This window comes from Opisthocomus hoazin, chromosome 13, assembly GCF_030867145.1.
Source record: "Opisthocomus hoazin isolate bOpiHoa1 chromosome 13, bOpiHoa1.hap1, whole genome shotgun sequence".
NCBI lineage: Eukaryota > Metazoa > Chordata > Aves > Opisthocomiformes > Opisthocomidae > Opisthocomus > Opisthocomus hoazin.
The window spans coordinates 25,863,279-25,886,913 of NC_134426.1; the positions used below are offsets into that span (position 1 = coordinate 25,863,279).

Genomic DNA, 23,635 nt, shown 5'->3' on the forward strand with positions numbered 1-23,635 from the left:
GTGCCTGGCAGCCTTCAACTTTTGCAGACTTCTGACCACTAGAGAAAGAAGACAGGCTTTTTTTTCCTTCTTTGATTTACCCCAAGAAGCTCTGCCAAAGGCATATTTGTATCTGTGAGAATTTCCTTCCAATTCTTGCATTTTCAGCCCTAGCCAAAGGAGATAGCTTGAGTGAGTACCTGGAAAACGTTTCTGCTAAAGGCAGAGAAGCTCCAGTAAAACAGGGAAAAATCAGACAGTTGTCCATCAGTTTCCTTCCAGTGGAAATAATTTTTTATACTTCTGAAACTCTCTGTTAGAGATACATCTCTGTGTACTTACAAATAATGAAAACTTAAATCTGGAAAGGCCAGTAGTGTGTCCTTGTAAATCCTGTAAAGAAGAATGGTCATACGTTGAAGGTGGTGATCTTTCAGGCAGCAGGGATTTATTCTTAGTATTATCACAGGATGATATTTCTTAATGTCTCTTTTTGTGCTCCGTGCGCAAAATGATCGTAAGGTTTCTCTTCAGTTTTAGAACATAGGATGAATTCAGCAGGGTGTAGAAGATGCTGAAATAAGCACTGCAGAGAACTGATTAATCAATCTATTTCAAGTGTTTTCCTCAGTGAAAGTGTGGAAGCTGGAAGAATATTTTAGTCTCTTTACAACCATTCTTGTAAACTCTGACTTTGAGTGCTGTAAGACCATCAAACCAGTATTTTGTATTTATTTATTTATGATGCTTTCAGTTAACCAGCTGCTGTTTTAAACTGGTGTGGGATTCCTGTTTGACTACATTTTACTGTTATGTGCTAAAAAATGTAGCACAAAACAGTTTAAAAGCCTTTTTTTTTAATTAATGTTGTATAGAAATAATAAAAAAAAGTGTTTGGGGCGGGAAGCAAACCAAATATCTCATGCACAGATAAAACCATATGGCAGAATTGGTCAGCTGCAGTCTTAACTCAGTAGGTCTTGTTTTTTTGGGTTTTTTTTTGAGCTGGGTGTTTCTTACAGTAAAGGCGCAGATTCCCCTTCAGCAGATTAAAATACATTGACAATGGGCCCTTTCTCTATTAATTGTGTTTCACAGAAATCTCAAAAACTGACTGTGGAACCTCAGATTGAAAAAACAATCAAACCAAACAAAACAACACTGTTCTACCTGAATGTTTTGGTTGCAGACACCCTTTATAGCCCAGTCTAGCTGTGTGATGCAGAGCTAGGAATCTCTCTTGGTTTGTAGAGTCCCAGCAAGTACAAGGCTGACCAAATAGCACCTGTTTGCAAGCACGGCACAGGACAAGGAAGAGAGGTCGTTTTTGGAATCCTAGCCCTTTCTGGGGCGGTTTGGCTGGAACGTCTGTATCTAATTAAATTCTGTTTCTTTAAGCAACAAAGTCAAATGGCCTTTTAGAATAAAAGGGTGATGCTTACTTCTTTATGTTTTCAGGGTAATGTCATACTTGAGCCTAAGATATGGAAAGCTGTGACGTGGTGAATACTGCACAAGAAACCCCTTCATGTTCTGCAGACTCTGATGTTGGAAGTACCCACAGCTCTGTCTGTAACTTGCATTGTAACAGGTAAAGTGTTTGAGGAATTCCTAACAAATATTTTTATTATTTTTGTTTTGCTTATTAGTATGCTTTTTCAGTAACACTGTGACTCAGGTGAAATAGTTTACAATACTCTGCAGTATATTTTAGGTGTTGGGTTTTTTTTTAATTTTCAGGTATAATCATTAATGAGAAAAGCCTGACTGAAAGAACTGTTAAGTCCTTCTGAAAAGCTTAGTAACTTCCATTGCCTTGTGTCTCTTTGAGTGTGCAGGGAAACCTGTCTTGGACAAGAAGAGATCATTCTTTGGAAAGATCACGCATTATGCCAAGTCATTTGTAGAGAACAGCAGCTTAGAAAACCCGAATTGTTCTTCTGTTCAATGCCCAATATATTCCCAGGGAATAAGAAGGGCAATTATGGACTAATGGCCTAAGCAACAGATTAGGAGAGGTTCTTCTTGACTGACCTGTTAAGATGAAAATTACAAGTCGCTTACTGCATGTGTAACTTCTCAAAAGGAGGCAGTAGTCTTGGACCTCATAAATCATTGTTACGCAGAAGCTTAGAGCTGTAAGTTTCTGACATCAGAATGTATGAAGCAGCAGATAGGTTTGATGAAAAGCTGTATTTATTGATGTGTGTATTAGTGAGCCGTAATATCTGTGCTGATTATGCTGTCTCTTCTTGGGAAGCTACTGCGTTTTAATAGTATGTAGGGCGAGAATGAAGCATGCTGTGGATTCTTTGATGTTTTCTTGAAAAACATCTTCATTCTTATGAAGGTATTGGGTTTTTTCAGCATGATGAGAGTCACAATGTAAATTAAGCGTATAATTCTTTCATGGCTGCATAGCGTATGTAGTATATTATTTTCACCGCTCTGTTGGACAACTGGCACAATAAATAATTGAAATGTGTTTTCCTCATGTTTCACTAGAAGTCCCGCGTCCAATCCCAATGGAGTTTCGGGTTACTCAGGGAAGGCCAGGTCCTCATTAATGCCTGGTTCTGTTGAGCTGTTTGCCTCCTTTGTGCAAGATATCCAGAACACTGGAAATGCTGACTCGGAAATTGTGAAGAACTGCGAGGTATTTGATGTTAAGGTTTATTAAAAAAAAAATAATTAATGTATCAGCTTTGCATTTTTGAAGACGGATCGTATATTGGTATAGTTTAGCAGTAAGAACTATGTATGTGTCTATTCTTCGTGATGGCACAAATCTTTTACAATGTATAAACTAATCACATGGATGGATTTTACTGAAGTTTTATCTTAGCTTTGTACAAGATCTTAGCTTTTTATCTTAGTGTTTTACAATACAGATGCAAACTTCTTTCCCAAAGTTACAGTACTTAAAGATTGCAAGTCTTTGAACTGAAAAATTTAAACCTTTAAAATTGTAGCACTTCAGACTGGTCTGAAGTGATCCTAGAAATTGGAAGTTTTTAAAATAAAAAATAGCTCTGTTTTAGTTGAATTATTTACTTTTTCCATTTGTAAAGATGTGTACATGATAAGTTTGTTTCCAGATTTAAAACAGCATAAAAGTCATAATGTAGGTTCAATGAGCTAATTCTCTCAAATTCTTTTTTTTAATGTTGTTTTTGTCCCTTTTTATTTTAAATCTTATAGTTTGTTTTTAGTTTCATGAGGAACATCGGGTTTCCACACCATGAGCTGCTTCTTGCAGAATTTTTCAGCTTTCTGGCTGTGGTCCATCAAACTGTCTTGACAGATGCTTAATTTGGTGCTCTTTAACAGCTCTGAGAAAAGAATATAGATGTCTGTGTCTAGGCACATGCATTCTATGTCCCATGTCCTATGCTTCAAGTATCAGGCTCCATAAACATTAGCATAAAATACTTTTTTAAATTCAGATTTTATCATATTTTAGGAACCCCATGTATTTGATTTTTTTTTTTTTTAAATTACCTTTTTGTTTTAGCTGAATGCTTGTGCATCATGGCCTGTAGCTAGATTGTTGAAGGGAAGAGTTTCTTATTGAAGCAAATGGTTCACTGAACATAGGGGTGTATAATTATAGATTTTAAAATTACCTATATTTTATTGAACTAGAATCAAGCTTTCCAGAATTTGATGGTACCTTCCGGCCAGCCGTTTCTGCTTTTAAGTAGTTTGATTTTTTTTTTTTTTTTTTTTAAATAGAGCAACTCTCTTCCCTTGTTTATTTGTTTGGGGTTTTTGTTTGGTTTTTTGTTTTTGAAACCAAACTTAAATTGAAGAGATGTATCATCTGGCTGTCTAGAAGGACCTGTTTTTTTTAAGTGACTGTGTCCCTAACGAATTGTTTCCATTGGTTGACATCATAGGGGTCTGTATGTGGACAACCATGTGCTGTTACTGAGCTTTTTATTATGTCAAAACCTACATATAAGACTACAAAACCACGTGTAGCGAGAGTAAAAGGTAAGAGATGCAACATGACTGTGCTTTAATTATTTTGCTTTGTGATTTAATAGACAAGGTGGCTACAGTTATTGAGGCTGGTAGAAAAACAATGTCAAGAACAAATAGTTGCCCAGCAAGAGCAGTTCCACCATCAAATCCAAGTAAGTAATGATCTGTTTATGGAGGTAGCTTAGGCTGAATGTTTCTTTAATCTACTACCCCCACCTCCAAAACCGTGCAGTGTGGTCTCTGGCACTCCTCTGGTTTTCTGTAAATTTATTCAGACAGGCAGTTAATGGAAGTGGATGACTGGAATGCTGATTTACAGGATGCATATTTAAGATAGCCTTGGCTACTTAACAAAGTAACTGGTAGGAACCATTTTAGAAGTAAAGATTCTTGGATTATTTGTTTTCAGTTGTTCTGTTTTTCACGCACATTTGGTTCAGAATGCCCACGCGATAATTGGATTTTGTAGGTACAAGCTGTGTTTTTTTATTAGCTGTTAGACTGTGTCATTTCTAATTTTGAGACATTGTAGCTTTCTCTTCATTAGAAAATGTTCTGCAAGTTGTCATTCCCTCATTTAGACAGTGTATAGCATAGGAAAACATTCACTGTGATAGCTGTACACTTATTTCACCCTTCAGTTGAGTACTCTCCTTTCTAAGAATGAAGAATGATCCACGTGAAGATTCACCTTTTTGCTGAAGCGTATTTACCCATTAAAACAAGAGATGTATATGTATATATGAGACAGTAATTCTATAATATGTAAAGCTGAATATCTTCATCATTTTGGTTGCTGTTTTTCCCTTCCCTTTCCTGATGCCCTCTACACTAGTAGTAATCAACAGTTCCTGAACTGAATTAACAAGAGGTACTGTTCTTTTATCCTATCTTCTGTTTCTCCTCTGCCTTTCCCCCCCCCCCCCCCCCCATCTCATCATTTTTGTCCCACCAGTGTTTCCTTACCCTTGTATTTCCTTCCTTTTACTGTAGTGGTTTGAGTCACTGTTTGCTAATTGTAGTTTTGACTAATCCATTGTGTTGGCTTTGCTGGTTTTTGTCTTTCTTAGTAGGAAAGGCTACCTCTGGAAGAGTTGAGTTTGTGGTGTTGGCAGGGACTTAATGACTGCATGAATTGCCACACGAAGTATAAAATCAACAGCTCTAACTTACTTTCATTTGTATGAGTGCATTAGATAAAATAGATGGAGCTATTCCAAACTTAAAGTGGTATGCCAGTGACCTAGTGAAAATATTGAAATACAGGCGACTCAACACATTCTAATAAGAGTAATAAAAAGACAAAAATGCTAATCTGCTTTTTGGGGAAGCAAAGCAAGATACTCCGTTAGCATTGGCATGACACTCAGATAAGGCCTGCCCTATGCTGTGTTTAAAGACCAGCTGTGCTTATAAATATAGAGCTTCATCCATGTGAAAATATGGATCAAAAGACCTTGAGTTCGTTATGGAATCAGTCGGTCCATGGCTTATGTGATTTATACACGAGAAGACACGTGTGCTAATGACAAGCTGTCACCACCTGTGGATCATCCTAAGATCAGACTATTGAAGAAGATTAATAAAAAAAAAGTTACCTACAATCCCAAAACTACAGAAATGTAATCTTATTTTTCCCAAGTCTTTTCTTCTCTAGAAATTACTTGTGACTATGCAAAGAGAAGTAAAAACACTATTTAATTGTAGTAGTACCCTTTCTCTTTTCCTGCACAATGTATTAATGACAAGGATTGAATGTCAGCAGAGAATCTGATTGGTTTGGCTTTTTCCCCCACAACTGTGTTTCTTCCCTTTTGTTCTCCCTTCCCTACCTTCCTCAACAAGAATTGAATCACAGAATTAAAATGCAAATGATTGCTGCAGTCATAATTGAAATCATTAGCACAACAAAAAAAAAAACTCTGTTATGGCAGAAAACATCATCCCTATTTGTTTGGAGTTTTTTTGTTTGTTTTTTGTTTGTTTGTTTCATGGTGGGTGTTTTTTTTTCCCCTGTAGAAAGACTGAGCTGAAATTCAATTGTTAATTCTGTTGCAAGTTAGTAAAACATATGAGGCTTTGTTCTGACTAGTTTTACATGTAGGTTCCTCTGAAATTAAGTCATTTTTTTTTATTTCTTACTTTCAGAGAACAAATAACTTTTGTTCAATTTGTGCTTTCCACTTGCTATTTGTATGTGAGTAACGTCCTGTTGTAGTTCTGTGAAAAAATATTAGAGTTCCATGTTCTTAAAATTATTGCAAGTTCTTTTTTTTTTTTTTTCTTCTTCCCCCTGAGGGAATTAGTTTGAAATGTATTCTTGAAAACAACTATATACTCCGGTCTGGTAAGAAGAGTTGTGTGCTCATGTCATGCAGAGTTCGGTAATCGCAGTACAACTCTGCAGCAGTGCTGATCGCTGGCCAAAGGACACAGCCATGGGCGCGTGAAGTCTTTTCGTACGCTTGACAAAAGCACTGATTGTTTCTCAGAGCTGTTTCGGTATGCCAGTGTACAACTGTAAAACTTTTTAAACAAATATTACTTATCTAATACACTGAAATAACTCATTGCAGACATTGTAGACTAAAGAGAAAGTAACCTGTTAAATCTAGTTATAGGTTTGCTCCACTCCATCAGACACCAAAATAATTAAAATAGTGATCTTTGTATTATAAGAACTACCTAATTACGTATTCTCTAAATCAGATGTTTTAAAGTCAAGTTTTATGCAAATAATCTTACAGAGGTACAATATTCCTATTAGCGTAACAGAGTAATGGTTTATACTTTCGTTAAAGCATCCTTGCAATCTTTAAAAATGTGTATCTGAGTTATAAATTCTTTTAGACCTAAATTTAGCAAAAGACTTTTGTCCACTTGCAATGACATACACAGATGGTTTATATTTCTTTAGCTGGCTGGTAGGTAACTGTAGTTCTGAAGGCATGTAGTGAATACAAGCATGCATGTGTGTTTTACATTAATAAATGGCTACTGAGACCTGCAATTCATTGCATGGAACTAAGGATTGTTACCATGGACATTTTACTGTTATGCACAGTATGCGTATATCTACTTTATGCATGAGATGTCGACACTGAAAAATTTGAGTTATTTCAAATAAGTACTCTGATTCACTAATTACACAAACTGAAGAGGCATCAAAATGTAACTGTGGTTTGTGGCACGATCTCATAGGAATTTTGCCTTTTGTTTTCCTGTAGCTGATTCAGGATGAGATAAGGCAGTTAGTGACATTGCAGACCGGCAGTTGGGGTGCCGGCAAGAGCAGAAGTTTGCCTGCCAAGCCTACAGACGCTTTTTCATCACTAGGAAGTCAAATGGGGATGCGTGCTGAAGTCTTTGAAGAAAATGAGTGTGTTGTCAATCAGCTTAGATCTAACGAAGCAGAAAGTCAGCCAAACGCATCTGATCTGCATCAGGAGTGTTCTGCAAACGATGCTTCAATGAATAGTGGGTATGGTACGCTTTCTGCCTCCGAACTGAACCCTAGCCCATCCAGCGACATTACCAAGTGCGCAGACTACATGGAGAAAACTTCACCAGGACAGGGCGATGCAGCAGTATTGCAGAGTGACACAGTTGTAGCCAGTGTTCAAAACAAAAGAGAACTTCCCCCCCCCAGAATCGGTGAAAATCATTTATCGGGAAGGAATGATACTTTAGTTTTTTCTGCTGAATTTGAACATAAAGTTGACAAAACTCAATGTGGAAAAAAACCCAGGTAAGTGGCACAGTTTTTCCAAATACATTGATTCATTGTAGACAGTCCCCATTCAGTAAACAGCTGTTGGTAGCTGGAAACATGCAAGAATTGAATGGAACCTCTTGATTATAAAAAATACTATGCTGCTTGATAGAGAAATTTATTTGTTTGGCCTGATGTTTCTGCGTGATGCTTATTTGCATCTTCAGTGTTTATCTGCTGTAGATACGCTGGGGAAAATATAAAAATCTACTTTTTTCTGCAGATATGAGCTAAGATGCAATTTGCATGTAGTGTTTATCTGTGCACCAGAATTTTAGGTGCTGATTACCAATTTTAGATGACCTATATTTTGCTGTTGTGCTCAACCAGTCTTTTTTTGCCAGCTTGTATCCATGCATTATAAATTGTATCAGACAACAGCCAAACATGTTTGGGTTTTTCTGCTGTTTTTTTTTTTTTGGTTGATCACTGTTTGTTTTGCTCTAGTCAACAGGTGGGTGGGTCTACCAAGATTTTATTTTTTTTAAAGATTGGCTAGCTAATCTGGCAATAATACTGACCAAGCACTTCTCTAGTTGCACAGAATTTAATGATTACTTTCCCTGTCAAACTGGACTGTAATGACAGTGGCTTCATGTGGCTGTGAGCAGTATCGGAGGTCTTGTGGGCAGCGTGTTGCCTGGGAACTCCTGATAGTCTGTAGAGCTAAAAACTTTATTGGGAAAACAAAGAATTGCAAAAATGAACTTGCATTTTGCTAGTATGTAATAAGACACAGAACCCACTTTCTTGAGAGAGTTTGGTTTGTGTTATCTCAGCATATAGGGTAGATCATAACCCCATTAATATGTATATTCTCTTCTTACCTTCTGTTGGGATTTATTCCAGTATTTGGTTCATGTTGCACAGTTCCATAGGGGGGTAGCCACAATTCATGGACTGCCAGGGAAACTTAGAGCTGGAGAAGCTCGATTCAAGAGCATTTTTCAGTTTGAAAAAATTTTTAAGGAAACTTTGAAATAATGTATGTATTATTTTTTTATTGTCCTTTTTATAAAAACGACAAAATTTTTTTTCTTTGAAACTGCTTTCTGTTTTGTATTATGAACTCAATTTGAAGGAAGAAAGGTTTCAAACCACAGTGGAATAGTTCAGTTAACCCAAACTGGTGTGGTGGTGTTTTAATTTTTAGTTGTAATCTTTTTTCATTCTTTCCAATGTGTGTCCCAAACTGGGACAATATGTAGTTTTTCGAACTGTCACTTTTTAACAAAACAGGAAAATTGTTCCACGTCTACCTCTGAGAAGAACTTCAGAATGTCTCTATTTGTTTCTCCTCTTCTGCCTTTTTTTTTCTGTTTCCTTCTATATCTTGTTTTGATCTTTCTTATCCTTGCAAATCCTCTGAAATTGGAAGGCATCCTTAGTGTGTCTTAGCTGACATCTTTACAACCAGATTGATAACATAATAAGAAGAAACACTGCATTAACGTTCCAGCTTAATCTTGTGGTCTTGATCAGTACCTGCTTGAACAGACCAAAAAATAGTTGCCTGGCTGAAAATATGGAGCTCTCTACTTTTTTTTTTTTTTTTTTTTAAGCAGAAAAGCCATCTTGATTATGGCTGCGGTTGATTAGCACCTTTCCTTTCAGTGATTTGTTTGTTCGTGTTTGTTTTGTTTTACTTTTTAAGAAGAGCCCTAAAACATTTTAGCATTCGTTACTTTGTATTGTTTCACAAAAATGCAGGAAGGCAGTGGAGGTTTGGTGCCTGTGTTACACCCTGAAGAAGAAATTGATTTCATGTCTGCACTGAAAAGGACGCAGGTCCTTACTGTATATGTGTATGTTTCTTATCATTTAGTAAATCTTTGACATCATGGGCACAGAAGTTGAAGCAAAACCAACCAAAAAGAATAAATGCCGAAGAGGTACGTGTGAACCCTATGCAAGAAAATGAGCAAGCAAAGAAATTACCACTTGAGAATGTAAGTCTCTCATTATTTTATGATGTTTTTCTAATTTTATTCGTGTCAATGGTATTTTTTCAGTGTTCAACATGTGCTTTCATACTTAGCTTTAAGCATGTGAGCAGTGGTGTTCGCATTCATATGTTTAAAGTTCACGTGGTCACGTAAAGTTCACGTTTACTTCTCGGATCATTCTGTACTTAATCTCATAGCTATTTTGCCTTATTTTATTCCTTGCCTAATTTTTGTCTCAGTTTACCTAAGTGGCATATGTTCTTTCCCTATAGAGATAATAGTCACATTCTCAATTAAAGCTTCGGGTCATGGTAATTTATTATGCCCTATGATTTTTGGAAGGATCTTTGATTTCAGCTGGTAATATCTCTCTTAGTACACAGAACTCTGCGTGTTAAAGCGTTAGCCTCTTTATTCAGGACAGATAGTATTCTTCCAGAGTGGGATTTTAAGTTGCAGGGATTTTTTGGTTTAGTTTATTTTGGGCTTTTTTGGTGTTCCTAGCAGTCTCGTACACTAAAATCCAAACATTTTGTTGTTTTCTTTTTCTTTTTTCTATTGTTTGTGTAAGAATAATACATTCTTTTATGCCTGTGTATGACTGATTTGGCTAAATTGAACTACTCCAAGCACAGTTACAACAGTGGTTACTGAAAGTAACCAGCCCCCACACCAGACATTTAGGAAATCTAATTGGCTCTTTAGAACCATTTGTAGTAATGCCCATTGCTGTGTCTGCTGAATCAGCTCAACAGACTCCTTTTGAGAAGAATTTGGTTCCTGTGTCGTGTGTGTGTGTGTGTGTTCCCCCCCCCGTATTCTTGAGTTAATTGTGTCACAAAACTGATTATATTGGGGAGGGAAGTTTAATCACATATAGTATTTCTGATCCAGAAGGACATTATGCAACATAATTATGTGAGTAGTTGTCATACAAGTAAATATGAAGTTTTAGAATTACTTTCAGTATATTAATTGTCGCAAACCTCTCTCCTCATGCTATTTTTAAGGGAATAATTCCTGAAACTCTGTGAATGGCTCTGCCTAGAAGAGGATAGAACTAGCAAATACAAATCACTTGATTCAAGGCAGGGTCTGTTTTCTTTGCTGTGGTCACTTTGAGGGTGATCCAGGAAGGGTGAGAGTAGCTGTTTGGGCTCGCTCTCTTTAGTCATCTTCTATTTTCAGTGGAAACAACATGTTCCTCTAAGGGGATATTTCAAACCAGGAATCAAATTTATCTACTGTGGATTGTTTCTTTTCTCTCTCTGCTACAGCAGGGTGCCAAAGGAAATTGGTGCCAGAGACTCACATTTTGAAAATACCTTTACCTTTCTGTTCCTTTGTAAGAATTCAGTTGATACTCCTTCATTTTCCTTTCTTCCTCCTTAGGCAAAGGAGAATACCTAAATAAAAACATTGAGAGGGACAAAATAGCCTTGAGGTGAGATGGTACTTCATGCAAGAACCTGAAAAGCTTTAGTTCTAAATTTTTTTTTTTCTTACTTTTGTTAACTCAATGGTTGCTATCCTGTTTTAGTCCTCAGCTGTACGAGCTGTATAAATTTGCCACGTAGCATGACTGTTAAGCTGCTGTAATGGAACAAAAAGCCCAGAGTACGGTAGAAAAGAGCGATATGAGATGACCATTCTAAAGCTGGCTGCCCTTACTCAGTTGCTCTTGTATGGCTGTGTTATAGCAATGACGCTTCTTCCTTTGATTAAGGAAGAGGAGAGTTGTAGCAAATCTGAAATTATGTGAATTGTTTTTTCCATGTGTTGGTCCCACCCTTTTCAAAGTTGTTTCTATAATTAGCTGGGGAGGTTGCTTAGAGAGTTTGGAGTGATGCGAAGAAGGGTATGGAGTGTCTTGTCTATTTGAGATGGCAGACAGCGTTTGTCTCCAGATTTGTGGTAGGTGGAGTCGCACGGCTGAGTATCAGAAATTCCAATCTTAGGATGAGGAAAGAGTAACACTTTATTGGTAACTCATCCCTCGATATACTTGCACCTTTTAAGGAGCAAGAAAGTTTAGAAGTCTGTCCAAAATGTGTATTTCTGTAATAGCTAATCTCAAAAATGCTCCACAAGCAGGCAGGCACATGACTTATAATTAAAAGATACCGATATTTTCTGTGGCTTAGCTTAGTTCCCCTTTTGGCTGTGATTGACCTGAATATAAATTGTGTGGGTTTAGATCATGATGTATAATTGAATTTAATCTCTTTGCTTAAAAAGACTACTGACATCTACATGCAATTTTTTTAAAGTGTACCCTTGACTTATTTTTTTCCTTGCCTTGCGATTTTCCATATAAATTTGTTTTTCCTTTGTGATTGTAGACAAACTGTACTGATGCTGCTTTGCCACCTTACACTTTTTACCTCAGTCAACCAAGTGAAAGTCCGAATTCTGTAGTGTCTGAAGCTTCAGGTATAGTTAATTTTTTGTACTTAAATTTATTCTCCTTTGAATTCTCATTTTTAAAAAAAATATTACTAGAATGCATCTCCAACAGCTTTTGGGGTTTGAGCACTGATAATCTGTGAAACTTTGATACAGCATAATTCTGCTTGCTCTTGCATTTCAAAGTGATGGTACCTTCTGTGTATCACTGCTGGCAGATGTAGGACATGCAGCAATTTTTTTTCTTCAAATTTCTCAGTGTTTCAAAGCTGAGCTTTGTACTTAAAACTGTTTCATAATGTAATTAATGTTAAAATCATGGTGAGGTATCACATGATCTTTCAAATACTAGCCTCATTGGTATAGTAATCACAGGAGTGCCTGGTAATAGAGGCAGAATTCCTGTAAGCCAAGAACTGTGTGAATAGGCGAGAGCAAAATAATGCTGTGTGTGATTTGGTGATTCTTTAATGGAAGGTGGAGAGGTGTTGGCTTTTTGTGTTCTGGTATGGTTTTGCTTTTGTTGTTGTGGGGTATGTGTGAGGGGTGGCTGGTGGTGGTTTGTGGTGGCTTTAGGTGTTGTGTGGGGTTTTTTTTGTGAAAGCCAAACAGCTAATGTACTTATTTTGATTGTAACAGGGTGGATTCATTTCAGTAACAAACAGGGGCACAGAGATGCAGCCCTGCAAACTGTGTATATTTATTGGTTCTTCACAACCCGTTGAGAGGGGGACACATACAAGAAATTGAAGGGGGTTGAGACTGTGCTTGTTTCTCTTGTGCCATCCTTCCTAGTCCTGGTAGTCTGACTTTTTGCATGCTACAGAGTGCTGCTCAGTGTCGAACTGAAGAGTTTATACTATTAAGTGGCTGTCTTGGATTATTTCTTCGGTAATAGAAGTTTTAAGTGCTATACTGGAATCAGTAGGAGTATAAAAGTTTATGGTAAATGAGGATTTGTTCCTTGACCACCAAAGAGTAAATCCGTATGTTTTCACTGACCTACAGCTTTCGTTACTGATGCTCCGTGATGTCGTACTGGTTATGTTGCTTGTGCTTGGCATTGAGGTTTTTGTAATGTTTGGTAACAAATGCTTTAGTGAGATTCTTAAGCAACAGATGCAAATAATTAATACAACATTCTTGTTAGCTGACAAAGTAACATCTTACTAATGGATTTTGGGATTCCTGTTCTAGAGTCGTGAGGTTGCAATTTGTAATTTTTTTTTTTTTTTCCCTTTAATTGTTTCTTCTATCAGGACTTTCATACTGGAAATTAGATGAAAAGGAGATGTATCACTCTTTACCAGAGAATTTTAGAAGTGAGTTCGCTGATGTTTTCTCCACAAAAGTATCACCAGATCAGGTAAACTTTGCACATTTTTAAAAATTTGTGTTATAGTTGCTTGTCATCTTTGCTTTTTTCTGTGGTGGAAAGAATCAGCACTCCGGAAGCTAACTTTCCTGTGAGAACTCTTATGTTAGCTCAATCTCTCATATTCTGTTCCTTTGTTATTCATTTACTCCTGCTAAAGTCACTTGGCATTTATTGACCTTTTGTTATTTAAAAGAAATTGTGTAGGAGCTGAAAGGAGACTAAGTAGTGTATTAAAGATGTTTGTGCCTCATTAAAGACCCTTTGTAAAATTTGGTGTATTGAATGAAGCTGCCTTCTATTCTGAACTGATTTATTAGCTAAACCCACCCCACAACTTGTTTATCTACATTGGGAATGGAGGATTGTGTTCAGATAAACTAATGTAGCAGTTTTCCCTGTTGAAGTTGTCTGCTGCTGATGAAATGAAGCTGTCGTCACTGAAGGATATTTATCATAAAAGACAAAGGGAGAACAAGCAGCTGCCAGACCAGAGTTTTATGCCTTCTTCCCAGTCAAGTCACCCACCAGAGGTAACGTTAATTTCTCTACTTCACGTCTCAGTTTGAAGATATGATCAGTTACAGGCTGGTTTCACGTTAATTGGCCCCTGCTGCCACCTCCAGTGTTACGCTGGAACAGCAATTTGTGCAGCCATGTGATGAACCAGACTGGGAAGGCATCCAGCTGAAAAGAACCTCTAAGAATACCCTGGGTAAGCAAGGACCTTTGCTGCACAACCTTGAGGATGGCGCAGGGGCGAATCTGCTTACGCTGAGGCTGCAGCTGATGAAAAGCACATAGAACTGCAGTCGCAGAAGCAGGGTTTTCTTACTACTTCCTACAAGACGAGTTAATTCCACCTGTGAAACAGAAGAGACACAGGTTGTGGGAATACTCTTTATCATATCTATTTCTTTATACAGCCTGAAGTTTTGTACAAAATCCAGTAATGATGACTACTGTGTGACTATCTTGTCTGTAATCCATGAAGTGATTTTTGTAACCGTACCAAGTTATTGTTTTAACCTACAAGCAGACATCAAAGTCCTTCTATTTACATGACTGAAATTGCAGAGGTTTTCTAGAGAGCTACAGATGAAAGATATGTCTCTTACTCTTAATGGAAATTTAAACTCAAGTTGTAAATGTTGGGAATATGTATCATCATCGAAGCTGTTACAGGTCCCTGCACCTTGCTTGTCACTAATGAGTGATTGTAGTAATATTTAATATAATTTCTGCAATACATTATGTGGATTACTAATGTCTTCATACAAACTCCATTTACAAGTTAAATCACAAATTTTTTTTTAACTTTATAACTTATTTCCTAGATCTTGACCTTGGACCCAACCCTGCATATGAAACCAGGTCAGCAGAACCCAGGACGCTGCTTTTTCAGCATTCCTGAAGATACTTCTCCTTTTTCTCCAGACTCTATGGCGGAGCCCGGGTTTTCAAGTCATTGTGACACAGACTCTTTTTCACAGACAAGTAATTCATCTCAGTTAGATGATTCTCCAAAATATCCTGCCAGCAGCAGAGCTGTGCGTTTGGACCTCTGGAGAAATCACCCATTCCAGAATGAAAGCAAAACCAGCTGTCCTTTTCCAATGGCATATACGGATGCTAATAATGATAATTTAGTCAACACTGAGGAGGAAGAAACACTGACTCTGACTCCATCTTCTATTACTCAGTGTGCTGACAACAGTTTGCCAGAATGTAGTCTTTCAGTGACATCTGTTGAAGATCCTGTGATAATGTCAAAGTAAGGTTGTTTTTTTTTTCTTTTAAAAAAGTCGTAGAGTCGGTACTTTCATGAAAGAAGTGAAACTTAACAGTACTAGTAAAATGAACAAAATATGTGAGTTGTGTTTGCTTAGAACATAGCTGGACACTACCTTTTATTTTTCCTCTTTTTTTTTTTTTTTTCTTTCTGTTTTCTCCCTGGAAGTACAGATGATGTATAGATAGAACAGTCATTTTCTACTTCATATAATTGTCTGTCTTTAGACCGTACGATTTGGTCTTTTTTAGACCATGCTATTTAATCTAAGGCATAATATTTGTGCTCGGTTTTCCTTGGATGTCAAAGCCTTAACTGGAAGGCAAAACAATTTTCTATGTTTTCTTTGAGCTGTTTTTATTACGTTAAAATAAAGATACATACTTCCTTCGTAGGCTGTATTAAGAAAGTTAATTTAGGCAGAGAATTTAAAAGTTCTGTGGGGGTTATATTTTCCTGTTTAGAGTCAGATGGTAGGAGAAGCACAGAATTACTGTACTTAGGAAAAATAAATATCCCCCATTCACTGTTGAAGCTCTCGTGATTTGCAAATGGACAAGCAGAAAACGGCATGTATATCTTGTGTGAGGGCTTATGGCAGGGGCATGGTTTCAAGATAGTTCAGTGCTTTGAGTTTTCCTATTTTAGTTTTACATGCATAGTTTCTAGTGCATAGCAAAGGAGAGAAGATAGTAAAGCTTTGTGTTGTATCTGTATCTATTATTAATATCTGTATGAATATGAAGACTTCTATGCAGCCTTTGGTGTCTGACACCTCTGACACCACTGTCTTCAATGACAAAGCTTTCTTTGCTTTAATTTGAATGTAATAAAGTTCTGTAAGAGAAATTTATATGCTGATTTCATTCTGTGTGAATGACTACAGCAGTGCATGGTCATGTGAATAGCTGGAACTTTTTTTTTTATTCTTAATTTTGAAAATAGGATTAGGCAAAACCTGAGGGAAAAACATGCTCGACACATAGCTGATCTACGAGCTTACTATGACTCTGAGATACATAGCTTAAAACAGCAGCTAGAGGCAAGCCATAAAACTGCTTCATCGGAGGACTTGAAGAAAATCAATCAAAGTCTTGCTGACAGGTACTGTTTGTCCTTGCTTGTACTCTTCCTCTGCTACATGGTATGTGTTCCACTTTGAAAACTGAGTATGCTTGTTTAAAATGTCTTGAAAAGTTTATGTCACTCAAATTCTGAAGATTTCATGCATCTATGGTACTAATATTTTCCTGTTAAATCTAAATTTTGCGTTATTTAATGCAGCTGTTTAAGATCAGTTTAAAATTACTGTTAGGCAGCAAGTGCGATGTTTGGACCAGAGGTCTTGTTTGACATGATTTTTTGCTGAAGCCAATATAAGTTTTGCTCAAGAAAAGCTGGCAGGCCTGTCAAAACTACAGATGATACAGGACCAGTCTTGAATTCATTAGTAGCTTTATAAAGCCAGTTTGCCAGTCAGTGCTCTTTGACCAGATACTACTACTGGAGTCTGTGTGCTTCACCTGTATATTCCAAGATACAGCTTGGATGTTTGCTGTATGTGGAAGTTCAATGTGATTTTTATATTATTATTGCCAGTCAAAATACATATTGTAAATTTAGACAGCTAAAGTACATGACGAAATTCATGCCCTTCACAATAGTTGAAGAAGTGTGTGGGTAGTTGGGACTCCTGTACTTACCTTCCAGCACTAATGTGTTCTATTAAAAGTGACTTCTGAGCAGTCATTTATTCAGTTAAAGTAGCTTGCGATGTGATTTCAGTCATTAATTATCACACAGCATCATCAATTAGTTGAAGTGGAACTCTGCTTGGGTGCACCTTGCTGCTTTTGGTTCTGCAGCTCTCGTGCTCTGAGCCGCCTGGAGTCCCTGCCCGTGTTCCCGGTTTGCTGCTTGCCCGCCGCGAGCACCACAGCCTTTCCACGCAGGGATGCTGGGTGCTCGCTGCAAGGGCTGAAGACTGTGGGAAGAGGGCACAAGCTGGGCACCAAAATTTGTGGGGATGCTGGAGGAAGGAAAGAAGGCTATAAAATTTAGATTTATTATTTGAAAATTTCAAGAGGTTTTGTAACCTGTGTCTTCTAAATAGGTGTGACCACTTAGACGCGGCTCTGAATGAAGCAAGTGCTCGCATAAAAGCCCTTGAAAATAAGAATAATACGCTAGAGAAGCAAGTGGTAAGTATATGTTCTTAATTCGAGTTGCTTTTTAAATAAAAGGGAGTGCACCTGTTCATTATTGTTGATCTGTGTTTCCATATTTCTATTTTCAACTTTTCTCCTTAATATGTGACATTGGCCAATATGTTACACTGATGACTTTCCTGTCTTGAGTGCCTTACAACTCTCTACTTGAATTGTCGTCGCTTTTGCTTATGAACATCCTTTCCAGGTCATCAGGGATCACAGTTTGAGTGAAATATTGTGAAGTGTTTATGATGTCTCTCGTTGGATTTTTTTAAAAAATAATTTTATTTCAGTTACCTTCTCTTTGATTTCTCATTAAAGCTGTAATAAAAGCAAATCTCATCTGCACCAGGGCACAAATATTTTCTTTCTAAGTGCATTTATGCAGTCTTTCTGGCTAGGTCAGACCAGTTTGCTTATGATCATATAGCTGCGTTTATTGGTCAAAGAACAGGACACTCTGTCATGAAAAGTTAGACACCTGGAGAGACTTATTCATTCCACCTCTTTTAGACGTTTTTCTGTGCTGGGAAGCAAGACAATCAGCTGGGATTAGAGGCCTAACCCCTAGATATTTTAAATCCTATAAAATAAATACATCTTTTGGGTTTTTAGTCTTCGTTTTCATTCTTTATACATCACAGAAAGGAGCAAAACTCTTGTTTAGTTCATGTACAGAAGTACTCTTGTTTTCTGTGCAGATAACTTTTAGATTATGGTTTGTACTAAAATAAGTCTGCTAGGTAAGCATTATAATGAATGTGGGTTTTTTCCTCCTACAGGCAGATTGGAGAGAACGCTTTTATGCAGTCAGCAATACTTCCAAAGTTTTGCAAGAGCGTATTGAAGAAATGCGCACAAATAATAAAGAGAAGGATAACACTATCAGTCGACTAAAATCGAGGCTTAAAGATCTGGAGGAAGCATTTGAAAAGGCTTACAAGTTATCTGATAATAAAAATACAAGGCTAAAGGAAGAAAATAAAATGTTTCAAAATGTAAGTGAGAAAATGGGCAATGGTGTTCACAGCTGCGCAGCTTGCTATGAACACAGCAAGGCCTGGGTTGTGGAAAACTACTCGGAGTTTATCGTTGGGAAGTCTTCATGGACAGCTAAGAGCACAGAATTATTCAGCTGGCTGCTTCGTAGGCTAGGGGTTGGGTAACACAGTGGACCTAACAGATTTTTAAAAACAGGTATTTAATGCAGCAACTGTGTACTTGATGTGATAACACTTGTCATAGTCCGCCTCAGGTATTTTATTACTTTGTACGCTATTAGTTAATTTTTATTTTTCGTTGTATTATAGGAAGTTATTTTGGAACATGTTGGGTTTTTTTTCCTCTCAAGCTTAGTGGGAATGGACTGAATTTTTTTCGTAAGTCGTCACAACTTGCTAAAGCTGTTAATTTTGTGTATGATTTCAGGCGGAATCAAAATAGTTACTTCTCTGATTCTTCAGTAATAGCTTCATGGAATGTTTAAATGGATTTGTTCTGGCAAAAGGGGTAATAGCTGGAAAAGTTACTTCATGCTTTAACTCCTTTTTTACAACTAAAATTTCAAAACACAAAGTCAGATTTAAAGTCAGTGAGGAATTTTTACTGGTTTGTTCAGGTCCTTCAGTTTCTTTGGAGGTGAATAATATGAAAATTAGAAATATGTTGTGTAAGTAGCTCTGTCTTCTCTTGTCCTGTCTATAACTTTTTGTTCCAATTAGAAGATGCTAGAACTTAACAAATAATATTGAAGTACACTGTATCCCCTGTAGTGCTTCTGCCTTTGTTAGACAAGCAATTTTAGATAATTTTTACAGCAATGAACAAACTGTTCATTGTACATGGAGCTGAACTTGGCAAGGGATGTGAAAAATAACAAGAAGGGCTTCTACAGGTATGTCAGCTGAAAAAAGATGGTCAAAGAAAGCGTACCCCCGCTCATGAGCGAGACCGGCAAACTGGCAACAGCAGATGAGGAGAAAGCTGAGGTATTCAACAACTTTTTTGCCTCAGTCTTCACTGGCAACCTCTCTCCTCACCCCTCCCAAGTCGATGAATGGCATGAAGGAGACCAGGAGGGTAAAATCCCTCCAGCTGTAAGTGAAGACCAGGTTCGGGACCTCCTGCAGAACCTAAATGTACAGAAGTCCATGGGACCTGATGAGATGCATCCCAGAGTCCCGAGGGAACTGGCTGATGTAGTTGCCAAGCCACTCTCCATGATATTTGAAAAGTCATGGCAGTCAGGGGAAGTTCCCAGTGACTGGAAAAAGGGAAACATTGTGCCCCTTTTCAAAAAGGGTAAAAAGGAAGACCCTGGGAACTACCGACCTGTCAGCCTCACCTCTGTGCCTGGGAAGATCATGGAACAGATCCTCCTAGAAGATATGCTAAGGCACATGGAGGCCAGGGAGGTGATTCGAGACAGCCAGCATGGCTTCACCAAGGGCAAGTCCTGCCTCACCAACCTAGTGGCTTTCTATGATGGTGTAACAACAAGGGTGGACAAGGGAAAACCTATGGATGTCATCTATCTGGATTTTTGTAAAGCCTTTGACACGATCCCCCACAACATCCTTCTCTCTAAATTGGGGACCCATGGATTTGATGGGTGGACTGTTCGGTGGATAAGGAATTGGTTGGATGGTCTCAGCCAAAGGGTAGTGGTCAACGGCTCAATGTCCAGATGGAGACCAGTGATGAGTGGAGTCCCTCAGGGGTCTGTACTGGGACCGGTGCTGTTCAATATATTTATCAATGACATGGACAGCGACATCGAGTGTACCCTCAGCAAGTTTGCAGATGACACCAAGCTGAGTGGTACGGTCGAGACACCAGAAGGACGGGATGCCATCCAGAGGGACCTGGACAAGCTGGAGAGGTGGGCCTGTGTGAACCTCATGAGGTTCAACACGGCCAAGTGCAAGGTCCTACACCTGGGTCGGGGTAATCCCCGCTATCAATACAGGCTGGGGGATGAAAGGATCGAGAGCAGCTCTGCTGAGAGGGACTTGGGGGTACTGATAGACGAAAGGCTGGACGTGAGCCGGCAATGTGCGCTGGCAGCCCAGAGGGCCAACCATGTCCTGGGCCGCATCAGGAGAAGCGTGGCCAGCAGGTCGAGAGAGGTGATTCTGCCCTTCTGCTCTGCTCTGGTGAGACCTCACCTGGAGTCCTGCGTTCAGCTCTGGAGCCCTCAGCACAAGAAGGACATGGAACTGTTGGAGCAGGTCCAAAGGAGGGCTACAAAAATGATCCGAGGGCTGGAGCACCTCTCCTGTGAGGACAGGCTGAGGGAGCTGGGCTTGTTCAGCCTGGAGAAGAGAAGGCTGTGGGGAGACCTGATTGCAGCCTTTCAGTACTTAAAGGGAACCTATAGGAAAGATGGGGACAATCTTTTTAGTAGAGACAGCAGTGACAGGACAAGGGGTAATGGTTTTAAACTAAAACAGGGTAGGTTTAGGCTGGATATAAGGAAGAAATTCTTTACAATGAGGGTGGTGAAACACTGGAACGGGTTGCCCAGAGAGGCAGTGGAGGCCCCATCCCTGGAAACATTCAAGACCAGGTCGGACAGGGCTCTGAGCAACCTGATCTAGTTAGCGGTGTCCCTGCTCGCTGCGGGGGGATTGGACTAGATGACCTCTAGGGGTCCCTTCCGACCCAAAACTTTCTATGATTCTATGATACATAGTCTGAGTGTGGGTTTGTGTGTTCTCTTTTTTTTTTTTTATTGTTTTACTTTAGCTTTTAGGAGAATACGAGTCCCTTGGAAAAGAACATGAAAGAGTAAAGGTAAGTATGTGCTAGTCAATTAAAAAAAAAAAACAAAAACAAACATGCAAAATATGTGATCATTTGCCATGGAATTAACTTTAGTATTTTGAAAAAGGATCACCCCAAAAGATCCGTATTTATTTTAACTGATGGCTTCTTACTACATCTTCAGAGCCCGGGAAAGGGAGGGAGTTTAGAATGTGTCATTTTCCAGTCATAGACAGTAAAAATACTGCAAAGTCAAAGCCAAAGAAACGTAATGACCTCCCTTTCAAACAGGAAGGCATATTGAATATATTGTTTTAAAGACTGATACAGAGTTACTCATATTTCTTTTAATACACTTCTGTAGCTTCTAGGCTTTTCACTTTTTTTGCTTGTGTACTTGTAGGATACATTAAATGCAACTGAAAACAAATTACTTGATGCAAACACGCAGATTTCTGATCTGAAAAGGTAAATGCAAAACTGTCTTACTACTATTTTAACAGTATGAAATACAGGCTATGGCCTAAACATTTACTCCTGGGTTTTGAAGGATGTACAACTTGCAATTTTAACTACATCTTACAAAGCTTTTCATGTTGCTTTATGTTACTTTGTACACATTGTAAAAAAATCTTATTATTTTAGGATATATGGGATTTTTTTTCTACTTCCTCGAACATGTCTTGCAGTGGGATGTCATTAATTGCTTCCTTTCTGATGGTTGTCACTCAGCTAGCCCAGCCAGGCCGCTGCTCAAGCTTTTACTTGCAGTTGTCTCCTCAGGAGCTCCCATCTTCAGTTAACCAGTGTCTATTCTGGTTTCAGGAGCGAGGATGCTGACAGGAGTTTGCTGTTCAAGATTATGGCTCCTAAGCATGAATAAAGGACAGAAAGGTCTTCCATGTATAGAGCAGGAATAGTATCTCCTGTGGATGTTCCTCATGCTACCTGGATCTACTTTTTGGTTGGGAGAACAGAAATCCATTGAGCTTTATACTTTCTGTGTAGGCCCTAGGCAAACCATGTGTGACCATCAAGGGGTTTAGAGTTACAAACATACCCTCTGGTCTGGGATTTCTCAGCCCCTCCTTGTCAATGGCGTTAAAGAGCGCACCTGCTCAGGAAATCTAGAGAGGTGGAGGAGAGGACATCCAAGAGGGCTCTGGGGCAGGCATTTTAGAACTGTTCACATTATCTCTCTCCGTTTGAGCTTCTCTTGTGGGTGTGTGCTGTCATAATTTTCTTCTAGGTTTTTATATGAGCAGCTGAAACCCAGACTGTTAGGAAGGTGTGGTGGTTTTTGGTTTGGTTTTTTTTATGCGTGGTTTTTGATGATGCTTTGAGAAATGTCGCTACAAGCTTCACCTCAAAATTAATTCCAAATGTCATTGCCACCAAGCATTAACTTGTGCATAGTCTTTAGCCAAACCCAGAAAAATAGCAAATGTGGTCCCTGGGAAATGTCTCAGTCCTTTTCTTTGCTGCTCAGATCACCCGATTTTTCAAGAAAAATAGTAAGAATGAATAGGAAGAATTGAAGAAGGGAATAGAAGGAAGCCAAAACCACTCTGTCTTCAATTTTTATTGGGAATGTTGAAAATATGGAGATAGTGTGAAGGAAGTTCAGTCAGTTATTGGTGCTTCTGTTTTCCTGCCTGATTCTTGATGCAGCTAGCTAGGGACCATTCCATACTGGGGAGATTGTAGTGGAAAAAGGACATTTTTATATCCTGCTCCAGACCGCTCTATTTCTTTCCCCCAAGTGGGGAATGCCTAAGATTGTGTTGCATCACTAAGGGCTGGTTCACTGAAAATGGGGGCTGCAGTACGTGGGAGAGAGGAAAATCGTGTGAAGAGCCTGAGCAGGAGATCGGTGGAGTTTCCTGAATGACGCACAGGAGAAGGAGCCACTCATTAAAGCCAGCGTCAGGGAGGCATTTCTATAAATACATCATTTCAAGGAGGAAAAATGTTCTTGTTTTGTTTTCCCCAGCCGCTCTGAGTTGAATGCTTTGAGCCACAGCAATATCTCCTGGTCCTGTCTTTCTAGCTAGATTACTTAACTTGTTATCTTTGCATTCAAATACATATTTATATATATATTTAGATAGATAAAAATGTTGTCGTTACTCTTGTTCTTCAGCTTCAGCCAGGATATCTGAACAAGTATGAGAAAACTCTAAGAAATGTGATATCTCTTTTATGTCTTTGAAATCATCTTATAATGCATCTTTGCTGCTTTCCCATTAGGACAATTTCAAAACTTGAAGCTCAGCTCAAGCAGGTAGAACATGAAAATACGTTGAAACTTCGCCATATTACTGAAGGTCATTTAAGAACCTCTTGTACCAAGTAAGCGAGTATTGCAACAATGTGGAAACAGGTCATGTGTTTTAGAATACT

General features: G+C 38.5%; 1 protein-coding gene across 4 annotated transcripts in view; it reads left to right on the top strand.

Annotated features, from left to right (window-relative positions):
* The window catches only part of MPHOSPH9 (M-phase phosphoprotein 9), a 33,381-nt gene that overhangs the window by 1,107 nt on the left and 8,639 nt on the right, over nucleotides 1–23,635 (top strand). For all 4 annotated transcript variants that reach the window (XR_012765401.1, XM_075434302.1, XM_075434303.1 and 1 more), the window contains exons 2-16: nucleotides 1,438–1,570; nucleotides 2,485–2,635; nucleotides 4,029–4,118; nucleotides 7,194–7,714; nucleotides 9,564–9,687; nucleotides 12,027–12,117; nucleotides 13,350–13,456; nucleotides 13,873–13,998; nucleotides 14,803–15,239; nucleotides 16,203–16,361; nucleotides 17,371–17,458; nucleotides 18,250–18,465; nucleotides 21,215–21,262; nucleotides 21,636–21,700; nucleotides 23,483–23,584. Coding sequence is in view for 3 of the 4 variants with exons in the window: in XM_075434302.1 (XP_075290417.1) it covers nucleotides 1,464–1,570; nucleotides 2,485–2,635; nucleotides 4,029–4,118; nucleotides 7,194–7,714; nucleotides 9,564–9,687; nucleotides 12,027–12,117; nucleotides 13,350–13,456; nucleotides 13,873–13,998; nucleotides 14,803–15,239; nucleotides 16,203–16,361; nucleotides 17,371–17,458; nucleotides 18,250–18,465; nucleotides 21,215–21,262; nucleotides 21,636–21,700; nucleotides 23,483–23,584 (2,432 nt within the window). In the remaining variant the exon portion in view is untranslated. The remainder of the gene's footprint in view (nucleotides 1–1,437; nucleotides 1,571–2,484; nucleotides 2,636–4,028; nucleotides 4,119–7,193; nucleotides 7,715–9,563; nucleotides 9,688–12,026; nucleotides 12,118–13,349; nucleotides 13,457–13,872; nucleotides 13,999–14,802; nucleotides 15,240–16,202; nucleotides 16,362–17,370; nucleotides 17,459–18,249; nucleotides 18,466–21,214; nucleotides 21,263–21,635; nucleotides 21,701–23,482; nucleotides 23,585–23,635) is intronic.